This window comes from Scyliorhinus canicula, chromosome 4 (assembly GCF_902713615.1).
Source record: "Scyliorhinus canicula chromosome 4, sScyCan1.1, whole genome shotgun sequence".
In the NCBI taxonomy this organism is placed as follows: domain Eukaryota; kingdom Metazoa; phylum Chordata; class Chondrichthyes; order Carcharhiniformes; family Scyliorhinidae; genus Scyliorhinus; species Scyliorhinus canicula.
The window spans coordinates 22,044,201-22,056,453 of NC_052149.1; the positions used below are offsets into that span (position 1 = coordinate 22,044,201).

At 41.3% G+C, this 12,253-nt stretch overlaps 1 protein-coding gene across 13 annotated transcripts in view; it reads right to left on the minus strand.

Annotated features, from left to right (window-relative positions):
• evi5a (ecotropic viral integration site 5a) overlaps window positions 1-12,253 on the minus strand; it is a 281,040-nt gene that overhangs the window by 255,071 nt on the left and 13,716 nt on the right. For 12 of the 13 annotated variants that reach the window (XM_038793836.1, XM_038793830.1, XM_038793831.1 and 9 more), the window contains exons 2-3: window positions 4,354-4,543; window positions 766-990 (exon numbers count right to left, since the gene is read on the minus strand). In XM_038793836.1, the coding sequence (XP_038649764.1) occupies window positions 766-990; window positions 4,354-4,543 (415 nt within the window). The remainder of the gene's footprint in view (window positions 1-765; window positions 991-4,353; window positions 4,544-12,253) is intronic. The other variant, XM_038793837.1, reaches the window with a different exon arrangement.

Here is a 12,253-nt window from a genome sequence, read left to right on the forward strand (position 1 = left end):
CTCACTTAACCTATCTATGTACCTTTGAAGGCTCATTAGGTCCTCTTCACAATTTACTTTCCTACTTTTGTGTCGTCAGCAAATTTAGCAATCATGCCTCCAGTCCCTTCATCCATGCCATTTATATAAATTGCAAAATGTTGATGCCCCAGCACTGATCCCAATGGTACACCACTTATTACATCCTGCCAACCAAAAAAAAGAGCCATTTATGCCAACTTTGTTCCCGCTAGCTTGTCAATCTCCTATCCATGCCAATATATTACCTCCTAAACCACGAATATTTATTTTCCACAATAACATTTGATGTGGCACCTTATAAAATGCCTTCTGGAAATCGACTGGTCCCCCTTTATCCACAGTGCATGTGACGTCTTCAAACAACTCCAATAAATTGGTCAAATATGGTTTCCCTTCCGCAAAACCCCCGGTTGCCCTGAAATTTTCCAAGTTCCCTGCTATAACATTTTTAACATTTCCCCATGGCCAATATTAGCTTAACCAGCCTGTAGTTTCCTGTTTTCTGTCTTCCTCCCTTTTTGAATAAAGGAATTGCATCTACTGCTCATCTACGTGTACTTTCCTTAACCGGACTATGAGGAAAAAGTGTTCAAACAACATCCCCTTTTGATGTTTCTGTTCCCTGCTCAAATTACAAGCTTCTGTACCTTGTCGAAATTACAAGCTTATTTTAAAATGTAGGAAGACTCCTTATAAGAAAGAGGCTGAACTTCATGGGGAATTACTTATAAAAGTTGGATTTACCTTCATAACATTAAATAGAACCTCCTGTCCCAGGCTATCTTTTTCTTTGAAAAAATCATGTTCTGGATATGTTCTAGCAATATCTCTTCTTATAAGTTTTTCACATGGCGAGGTCATCTTCAATAGCTCTGAATACTGGTCTTTGATAGGCATATTTTGAGCATTGCATAGGAGTTGCCACACAATGGCGCGGAAATGATGAGGAATCCCTTTTCGAACAAGTTCCTGAAAGATACAGAAAATAAACAGTATGTTTTTATTGCAAGCTAGTGTAATATGTCTGTTGCAACGAGAGAGAAATCAGTGCTAGTATGGTATCAGCACTGACATTAAATATTATCCACTAATATTAGAACCTATATTCACCCTTTAAACTTACAATCAAATTAATGGCTGAGCTTTCTAAGATTACGTACCTGCTTTGTGCCAAATCAAAAGTTTAATATCGGAAAAGACATGACAATTCCAAGCCTGTATTAGCTATTGAAAAATACCGAAACAAAGTTTTCCCCATCAGGAATGGACAGAATTATGGCGATGCTAATAACAATGGTGCTAATTTGAAGACTGCCTACAAAGGTGTCGAAACAGCATTATATTGACAACTTGCAACACTCTCTGGTCAGGTAAAGCGCCACATGCATGCTTGCTTATGTGTGCCCTCTTTGTAATGATAGCCCAAATGTCAGCACGTACAGTGCAGGGATACAAGGCAAATATGGAGAGATTATCTTGAAAGATATTAAGATTGCTCATCAAAATTCTAGCCAAGTAACTTCACCTCTGAATTTTTTTTCAATTTAGAGTACACGATTATTTTTTTTTCCCCAATGAAGGGGCAATTTAGCATGGCCAATCCACCTACCCTGCACATCCTTTTGGGTTGTGGGGGTGAAACCCATGCAGACACGGGGAGAATGTGCAAACTCTACATGGACAGTGACCCAGGGCCAGGATTGGACCTGGGTCCTCAGCGCTGTGCAGCAGCAGTGCTAACCACTGCACCACCGTGCCACCCAACTTCTCAGAATTTTAATTCAAATTTTATCAATGCAAATTGTAATCACTAAATATTTGTGTAGTAACTCACCTACAGGAGAGCAAGTAGACTGTTTGGTGCCCCACCAGCAGTCAACCCGACATCAACAGATTCCCAAACAGCAATCATGCCAATTTTCCTGGTTTCTGTCATCTCAGCTAGGTTGGTAGCACACTCAATGCTGAGACAGGAAGTTGTGGATTCAAGCCTTAGTACAGGCCTGAGCACATGTTCTAGCCTGTCAGAAGTGTAATCTGAGAGAAGAAACATTAAAACACCAATCCTGTCGACCTGCTCAGGGTCTATATATTTGCTAGAAAAGCAAGCAGTTCTTCTAGCTTTGACAAAGAGTCATCGGACTCGAAATGTTAGCTCTTTTCTCTCCCTACAGATGCTGCCAGACTTGCTGAGATTTTCCAGCATTTTCCCTTTCGTTTCAGTTCTTCTAGTGTCCTGGCCAACATTTTATTTATCTGCCCATTTATTAATTTGCTGTCTGTGGACACATGGACTGTTGTGTTTGCCTACATGACAGTGGCTGAATTTCTTAAGTAACTCATTGTTCCAAAGTGCTTTAGGACACCCAGGGGACATCAAAGACAGCACAGAAACGCATATACTGGCAACCTTAATCTAGAGTCAATATTGTGGCATCAATTTTCATGCATCTCAGCAAGGAAGAACACTTTGGTAATTAAATTAAATACCTGTTTTAAACTCAAAAAAGCAAGCACATCGACAACATTGCTACTAGATAAACAACTGAGGGTTGACGCGAGTTGTTCCTTAAATAAAGTGGAACCTTTTAATGTTGTCACCCAAATTGAAGGGTCAATTTCATTATCTTTTTGAACTAATAAAACTGGATCCTATTTTATGTCTATCATTTCAGTCAACTGCACAAACAATTAAATCAACTGTACCAATGTTTGAATCAGTGCATGTGATAATCAGTGTCAAACATTGGTACAGTTGATTTAATTATTTGAATCAGTGTCAACTCAACTATCTCAGTGAGGTTGGCAGTGCTACAACAATAGTATTTTGAAAACTATCCTACTCGCAGTCGTAAATTAGCTTTTTTTTTAAAAACAGTTCATTAAAAAGCGAAAACAATCGGTAAACCAAGGTTACTAATTACATTGCTGATGTTCATTTTGTTACTGGCTCAAAATCCTGGAACACCTCCCTAAGCACTGTGGGCGTGCCAAACACCACATAGAAACCATAGAAAGGTTATAGCACAGAAAGGGGCCATTCAGCCCATCGTGTCTGTGCTAGCTGATAAAACTAACCGCCCATTCTAATTCCATCTTCGTGCACTGGCCCATAGCTTTGCAGATTATCAGATGCACTGCAGCGATTCAGGCAATGGTTCAGCATCACCTTCAAGGGTCATTAGGGATGGGCATCTCATTCCCACAAATGAATATAAAATGTTATAAATTAGAGAGCAAGTTATGTTGCAATTCAAATGAACATCCATCACATCAAAACTCCTCCTATGTGGGCATATACTCAGAGCTCAGTTTCTAGTGGATGAGCAGGCAATAGTATTAACTTTCTATTAATAGCAAAGGAGTTGAAAACCCAGTTTATATCACCTCCAAGAAATAAACTGCTTTTTATGAGTTTGTACCTAGCTGGAAACTCCCAAGCAATGGGAAGGTCAAACTGCAGCTAATCTTGCATTGTCTGGTTGTTTCCCTTCAGTTTAAGGGGAATAACTTCTTTTTAGGTTGGCTACCAGTGGATTGAATTTAGCTTCAAAATAGAGACTCAGCTGCTTCATTAGCAGAAACACAGAGACTGGCTCCCTGAGTTTACTTATGAGCTCCTTAATATTGGCGAAACCATGTTTAACATCTGCCATTGCATGGATACATTGGGAAATTTACACCATAAAATGCAGTCAATTGAAGGAAATATGTTTTCCTGCTCTGTGCCCAAATTCATACTGCAACTTGCATCATATCTACACTGCAGTCTATCATGGACACATTTTATCATTTTATGCATCAAGGTTGCATCAGTTAGTTGCACATCCATATGTAGCCGATTCCTCTATTCTGAAGTATCTAATGTATCAAATGTCTGCTGTTACCAGTTCTTCAGTCAATGAAAAACTTGTCGTGAACACAATGTGTAGTCCAATAGAACTTAGATTAGCACAGTGAGCTAAACAGCTCGCTTGCCATGCAGAACAAAGCCAGCAGCCGGGTTCAATTCCCGTACCGGCCTCCCCGAACAGGCGCCGGAATGTGACAACTAGGGGTTTTTCACAGTAACTTCATTGAAGCCTACTTGTGACAATAAGCGATTATTATTATTAGATGAAATTTACTGCCTGCTGTCCAAAGCCTGCAGTAGTGTCCTCAAACATGGAACAGTGATGCTTCAAAAATGCAGTAAACTGTATTGATAAACAATTTACAATTAAAACTGGGCACCGTTCAAAGAAATCATAACCCAACTCTGAATAGATCATCTGTCCTACCATTTTAAACTTCAAGGAAAATGGTAAAATACTACTAATTCGTGGTCCTTACCCTCATCTGCTTCTCTTTCTTTTTCCGTACATCATCCCACTCATTTACAATTCTTCCCCAGAGGATCCAGGAATCTTCTTCCAGGTGGCTGAGGTTACTTGAAGCAGAAGAACTGGATACCAGGGAAGATCCACTATTCCGACGGGATCCATTTACAGATTTCAAAGACTTGCAATCAGTCTCCAAAAGCCTGCATCAAAAACATTTAGTCATCTAAATGAAAGCCAAGTGAATATTAATTTAGGCCATCAAAAGCAAAGATGCATAAATAGAATGGAAAAGCATCCATTTCGCCATTTCTGCATATTTCAATTTATTAATCTTTCACTTCACTTTTGTAAGGAACAAGTCTTTGGTCATCAACTCCACTCAAAGTTTTTAAGACATCAGGATGGTCAATAATGTTCTAGAGTAGCAGGCGATAGTTCACATTTATTGCCATGAATGGAGACAACAAAGCAGGAAAGTAAACCAATACAGGAAGTTGCACTAAAAGGCAATAAAAAATGTTAGAGTGGCATAGCAGTTCGCATAGGGCGGCAGAGTGGCACAGTGGTTAGCATAGGGCGGCAGAGTGGCAGTGGTTAGCATAGGGCGGCAGAGTGGCACAGTGGTTAGCACAGGGCGGCAGAGTGGCACAGTGGTTATGCACTGCAGCCTCACAGCACTGGGGACCCGGGTTCAATTCTGGCCTTGGGTGATTTTGTGTCGGAGTTTGCACTTACTCCCCGTGTCTGCTCCAGTTTCCTCCCACAGTCGAAAGATGTGCAGGTTAGGGGGATTGGCCATGCTAAAATTGCCCCTTAGTGTCCAAAGATATGCAGATTTGGTGGGGTTATGGGGATAGGGCGTGGGCCGAGCTCGAGTGCTCTTTCAGAGGGTCGGTGCAGATTCATTGGGCCGAATGGCTCCGTCTATACTGTAGGAATTCTGTGGTTCTATGGATCCCAATTCGGCTGTAGTTCAAGCCACCAGGAAAATACTTCTACACTTGGTCTTTTAAATCAGAAGTAAATACTTCCCTTACTCAAGCTACTTGCACAGTGCTGTAAATCCCAACAAAACAATTTCTTGTCGCAGGCGAGGAATCAAGTTGGAGTGCTTGCCCGGACCTACGCTAACTGAACTGGGCTTCATTGTCTTTGTGTTTTTGTATTGATTTTGTTCCAGAATGAACGCAAGCCACAGTCATTTAGCCAGCAGAATATTTCTGCTTTGCTTTGGATTCTAATAAGCACATTTTTTTAAGCATGTTGGCTCATAACATGACAGTTTGATTATCTATGGGGGTGGCTGTTCAGGGCAAGTCGGGTTGCTTTAGGGCCGGGCTTCCTTTGCATTTTTGATAAAGTAATAGAAGCACTAACAGGAAAACATTTAGTACAATTTATTATAATAAATTCAAAGTTCTGAAATAAACTCAGCAGGTCTGGCAGCATCTGAGGAGAGAGAAACAGAAGAATAAAGCTCATTGTTGTGGGATTGGGTTATATGTCGTTCAGGCCAGGTAAAGACAGCAGATTTCCTTTCCTGAAGGACATTAGTAAACCAGACTTGTTTTTTATAATGACGATCATTGCTGAGACTAGGTTTTGGCTCCAAAGTTATTCCTTGGATTTGATTTTCCCAAGCTGCAGTGCTGGGATTTGAAAATGTGGAGCATTATTCCGGACATCTGGATTACCAGTCCAGTAACACTACCACTCTGCTCCCGCTTCCATATGCGAATCTTTTCTGGAAAACCCACACCAATGACGCGAGACATACTAATGAGAGCAAAAAGGCAAATTTTAGGCTTTAGAATTTTTCTGTTCAGGCTGGTCCAGAATCTAAATTTCAATCAAATCTACAGAGATGGCAATTGAATGGAATTGACATGTCCACTGCGCAACTTCAAAACTTAAGAAATAACAGTTCACTGTTCTGTGAGAGCCAGCCAATCAAATGAATTATGTAAAACACAAACAAACTGGTTATAAAATGAAATTCTAGTATTGGTATGAATCACGCTCCAGAACCACACAAGATTATCTAGCCAGTGATTAAACTTGGTTCGCATGTAGTAAGTAGACTATGATAAAGAGAAGTTTTAAAATGTTATGAAGCCATTCAGGAATTTAACAGTACTAATTTAGTAACTCGGGCAGCACGGTGGTGCAGTGGTTAGCACTGTTGTCTCAAGGCACCGACGTCTCAGGTTTGATCCCAGCTCTGGGTCACTGTCCGTGTGGAGTTTGCACATTCTCTCCGTGTCTGCGTGGGTTTTGCCCCCACAACCCAACGATGTGCAGGCGGGTGGATCGACCACGCTAAATTGCCCCTTAATTGGAAATGAATTGGGTACTCTAAATTTATTTTTTTTAAGCTAATTTAGTAATGACTTTCTTCAAAGAATGATAAACGCTTGACATGGTCTCCTGTGCAGGATAGCAATGACAAAACCAATCTAGTTTAAAAACCAACTGGGACACTATGATGACAGTTTACGGCACTGGAACGATAGGCTTCAATGCATCAAATAGTCTTTGCAAGTTGCTCTCAACTCTCTTTTTTCCATAGGAGGAACAACCTGATCAGATTGTTTTTTACCTACTGGCTGTTTTGACATTAGAAAATTCTTTCAGTTGTGTTGTACGTATAACATGCACAAGAGACATGTCTTCATAGAGTCAGGTGGAAAGTGAATGCTGTGGGTGGGGAATTTGGTTGGAAAAGAATGGACCGTCGAATTATGCAGCCACGGTCCAAGGCTGAAGTAAAGTGAGTCAGGTTAAAAGGAAATAGGCAGAGGAGGCAAGAGGAAATTATTTTTGATGTGTTTTTTTTTTACAGGTGATGATACAATCGGCAAACATGCTCCTTTCTCTTCTGTGCTATGGTCAATTCGTCCCTGCTGAAGAGCAACACAAAATCCCATTCTTATTGTCATACTTACTGTGTCACAACACTGTCACACCTGGAAACTTCTAGGTTTGTTCACAAGTATAATTACTTTTCAGCTAACCCATAACTAATACTGCACTTCTCCGCCAAGAGCTGCCTCATGGGCCAGTTTGTCTACATGGTGCTGCCAAGACGTTCTGGAAAATTTAAGTTTATTTCAGGCCTCACATCAATTACATTTTTACCATATCTTACTTTATTTAACGCCTGGGTCCTTTTCCCTTCTAATCCATTTTGTCTTTAGGTATATCTGTGCTCAAATACTGCTAACTACTCCTTTGTCCACTCTCAAAGGCTTCCCAATCAGCACATTGTTAACAGTCCCACTCAGATTCCCTGCATTCTTTGTTATTTATGGAAGCTGATGCAAGTTAGCGCAGATAATTGAGATAGTAGAAGTCTACCACAGGACAACCTTTTCTGTTGAGAGGTTTGCTCAGTTTGTTGGGTCTCAAATGGCACAACACAAGAACTGTACTTGCTCCTTTTTGTTGCTCTCCAGAGCAACAACCGGCTTGTCCAACGTAAATGCTTTTTAAAAATCAATAACAAATGTCCCATTACATTGTCCTTGGTGAGTTTAAAAAAAGGTGCAAAGGAGAGGGGAAGCTAGAGGCTGAAGTCGTCCTTCACGGGGGGAGGGGGCAGTGATATAAGTCGAGGCAGTGGATCCAGACAATGGTCAGAAGGCGGAAGAGGCTGAAAGAGGTAGAGGGAGGAGTAAGGCTGGGCAGAGACATTGAACAGAGGGTGGGAAAGGGAGGAGATAATTCTAAATTAATTTAAACTTCGAAACACTGAGAAATTAGAACTGTAGGAAATAACGAAGGAGAACTATAGCGAAAATTTTAAATAAATAATTTAAACTGAGAGAAAAACCGGAACGGAGACTAAAATGACTTCAAATTATTTTATTAAATTGTTAGATATAAACTAAAGGAACAATTTCAAGCAAAGTGTCATCAATTGTAATCAAAATCTTACATGTAATAAATTGATGAGGAAAAGAATAATCTAGCTCAATTGCTGTAATTTTTAAAATACAGAAATTTGTTTGGAATAATTTTGTGCTGTGAGGCTTTGTAAAATTAGATTGTATTTTGATTCCTATAAAGGAAAATTCAGTTCAAAAATTGTACTTAATAATTTAGACATTTGTTCGATAATTTATTTCTGTGAAGAGGAACAAAGAATTTCTGAGGGAGAACGGGAGCTGGAGCGTTTAATTTTAGTGGAAAGAGACTGAGGTGGTGTTAGTCTGAGGGAAAGTCAGAATAAAAGATGGATTTGGACATTAATATAATAAACATTTGATGCCGCTGCTGCTGATAGGAGAGTACTTAACTGAGATTCAACTTCATTTCAGACTGTGAGGGGACAAAAAAAGGATGAAATAACTGACCCAGGACATGACCATTAAAAACACTGGGGAATAGACTAGAGCAGAAATATTCGAGAGAAAAATCGAATTAATAAGGTACGCAACTTCACAGAGGGGAAGGGTACAACTAAGAGTGACAAGGCAGATAGTAGATAGGGGAATACCATATCTGAGCACAGGAAATCCAAGGTAAGATCATGGGAGATTTGAAATGGAAACCAGATAGAAAATGCTGGGTCCAGGTATTTCTTGCAGCTTGAGATGGGGAAGATTTAGCAGGTCAGTCACATTAATAGTCAGTAGGGAGTGGATGAAGTCCCATTGTGTCAATGGGATCACAAATATTAATACTGATCAGAGACACCATTTGGCTCACCTAACTGATCCTTCCTGTGGAAAATACACAAGTGTCAGCGTAAATTATTTCATTTGTTTTTTTCTACTCCCAGATCCACGTGACTTTCAGTTCCCAATAATTCTCTGACTTTAATTCTGAACTTCTCTTTTCCAGGGTTTATTCTTTCCTGTCGTTGCACAGCAATGTATTTCATTTATTCTCTCCTGTCGTTACACAGCAATGTATTTAATTAAGTTGTATTTGCCTTTTCTATTCCATTTAACTTAGCTCTAAATCAGAAAGTTAGTGGAAATTTCCCTGGATACAAGGGGTGATCTGATCGAGGCGGTGCATCTCGGGCTTGTCCAGTTTTGTTAGGAGTGTGGTCAAGTACAAAGATCATCTGAACAACAACCTCACCAGCATGACATTAAATTGTGTTCTAGAGACGCTGTCCTTTATGCGAGTGTTCCGCCAGCAATTCTAGTGCCAGTCCATTCTAGTGGAGGATATTTAGAATTTAGAACAGTACAGCACAGAACAGGCCCTTCGGCCCTCGATGTTGTGCCGAGCAATGATCACCCTACTCAAACTCACATATCCACCCTATACCCGCAACCCAACAACTTCCCCCTTAACCTTACTTTTTAGGACACTACGGGCAATTTAGCATGGCCAATCCACCTAACCCGCACATCTTTGGACTGTGGGAGGAAACCGGAGCACCCAGAGGAAACCCACGCACACACGGGGAGGACATGCAGACTCCGCACAGACAGTGACCCAGCCGGGAACCGAACCTGGGACCCTGGAGCTGTGAAGCATTGATGCTAACCACTATGCTACCGTGCTGCCCCTTATAAAAAGATTCTTATTCTTATAAAAAGATTCATATTCTTATAAAAAGATGGTAGAGCTGACAGGGTTGTTAATTCTACATTTGTATGTCGCTTCTCATTTTTGGCTAAGAGCAAGTATACGTTTTCTTGGAGAGTCACAGCGAGAAAGAAGACAGTGAAGAAGACAACCTTTGAGCCACCCTGTCATTGGTGGCTCTTCATGCTGATTTAAGCCTCTGGTTTGGATCTAACACTGATACAGCACACCTCAATGTGCGGCAAGCTCCTGAGCTCCAGGCTAGGAAATGCAGAATGCTGTAAGAGTGACGGTGTAAGATTTTGGGAGAAGGCTCGTCTGTGGACTGGACCAACTTCATGAAACAGGTGCTGTTCAAATGTTGTGGTTTCAAAGCTATGGATATCGCCTACCTGCAATATTTCTCCATTGGTGAATATTTCAACGTCGTCGCTGGATGCATCAAGCTTCTGAAGGTGTTTTGAGATAAAGATGACATGGGGCCCTTGTTCATCCTCACTGCTGAGCCTCTGTTTGCTCTGCCATCCCAGAGGAACCAGGTTATCAACATCCATATGTACAACACACATATCCCTGTAGTGGACATGCTCAAGTTCCTCAGCAGGCACATTGAGCTGAACGAAAAGAGCAACAGTGTCAAAGATCCTTTTGGTATTTTCACCAGCAAGTGACAGGTCAAGGTGACCTTGAAGACGGATGTCAATGGAGCCATCCTACACCCTCCCTCCAGCTTCGCTATTGGAGGAAGTCGAAGTTATTTGTTGCACACAGAAATGCAAGGTTTTGCCTATGGTTTTTCATGGAGGTTTTTATTAATAAGTTGTTGTTTTGAGAGCTGTGCTGTTTCATTACACTAGTTTAAAGCTCTTATATTTGGAAATTGAATGTTTTTTCTGTTAATAAAAACATTTGCGGTTGACCTAAAAGCTTGTACCTGCGTACATTTGCCCTTTATAAATTGCCATAGTCAAGAATTGATTGTAAGCGTAAACGGGAGTGTGCACGTCTTACAGTCGGGAGGCTGACCAGCTTTACAAGGCATGTCCAGAAAAAGGTGCAACATATGCTCCCATAAACAAAGTAGAAGCAACAAGCAAGGCTGATGTAAGGGAAGGTATGCCCTCCCTCCCCAAACAAGGACAAAGACTTTGGCGCACAAGACGCTGCCAGAAAGGCCAAGGCTTCTGAGGAAAGCTCCAATAAACCCTGACCAAACACCTCCACCGCCATATGAAAAGGAAGAGTCAATGAAAGAGGAGGCAGCAGAGCAAAAGGGGGGCTGTAAAAATGGTGACCATGAAAAACCTTTGGCAGAGAACACTAAAGCAAGTAAAGGCTGCAATTCATGTGCACGTTAAAATGTGGCTGATTTTAGCTAGAGTCTCCAGTGTCGTTTCCTCCTCATAAAGAACAAGAAATCTGCCACTGACAAAAAAAGCTTCAAAGCATCCAAAGCAGTAGAGGATTGGCAGGGACATGGAAGCTGAAAGAAAAACTGTTGACCTCCGAGAACCTGGAGCAACTCAAAAGGGATTATAAAAGGTTGGAGAACCGAGAAACCTCTCGGAGTCTCCATCGCTCTAGTGGGAAGCCATTAAGACGAACATCAAAGAGGTTTTCATCCCCAAAAGGTGTTAAAAGGCAAGAGAGAGATTTTGGGGGGGGTGATGTCGCGACTCCAGAAAAGCATGCAAAAATCAGCTCCATTTGCAGTCCATGGGGATCGATGTGAAGGAGGATCTCCAATTCGTTATGAGCTATAAGCCTTGAATACCTCCAAGATCATCTTCCGGTCCAGAGTCCACTCCGTGTAACAGGATGAGACATGCTCATGGTTCTTTTTCCAAAAGGTAGAGAGAAAGAGGTCTGAAGGAAGAAGACAGTTCGGTAAAGTTATCTCAATCCGACATTTTGAGGATCAGCAAATCCTTTTATGCCGGATTGCATGCTGTGAAATCCACAGACGGCACTGCGTACCAGTCCTTCCTGTCCTCTAAGACGGAGGTCTTAGAGGATATCAAACGGGAGAGTCCACAAACCACTAACTCTGGGTGAGCTGATAGAAACAGTCTAGTAAAGACTAGCAAACTCCTAGATGCAACAGCTTACCAGCTCAGCTGTATTCATCTCTGTGGGGCTAGATACGCCGAACTGCTAGAAGTATACTGGCTTTGACCAAATTTCAAAATCCATAAGGAAAAGTTTTCACCAACTCATCTACAAGTGGGAGGGGGGGAAAGGGAGGAAATTGGAAATTGGTGACCGATTTCACTGGATTATAAAATTCTGGCCAAAGTCATTGCAATCTGGTCCAGTCTGCTCTGGATTCCATGATTCACCATAGCCAGACCTGCAGGAAACAC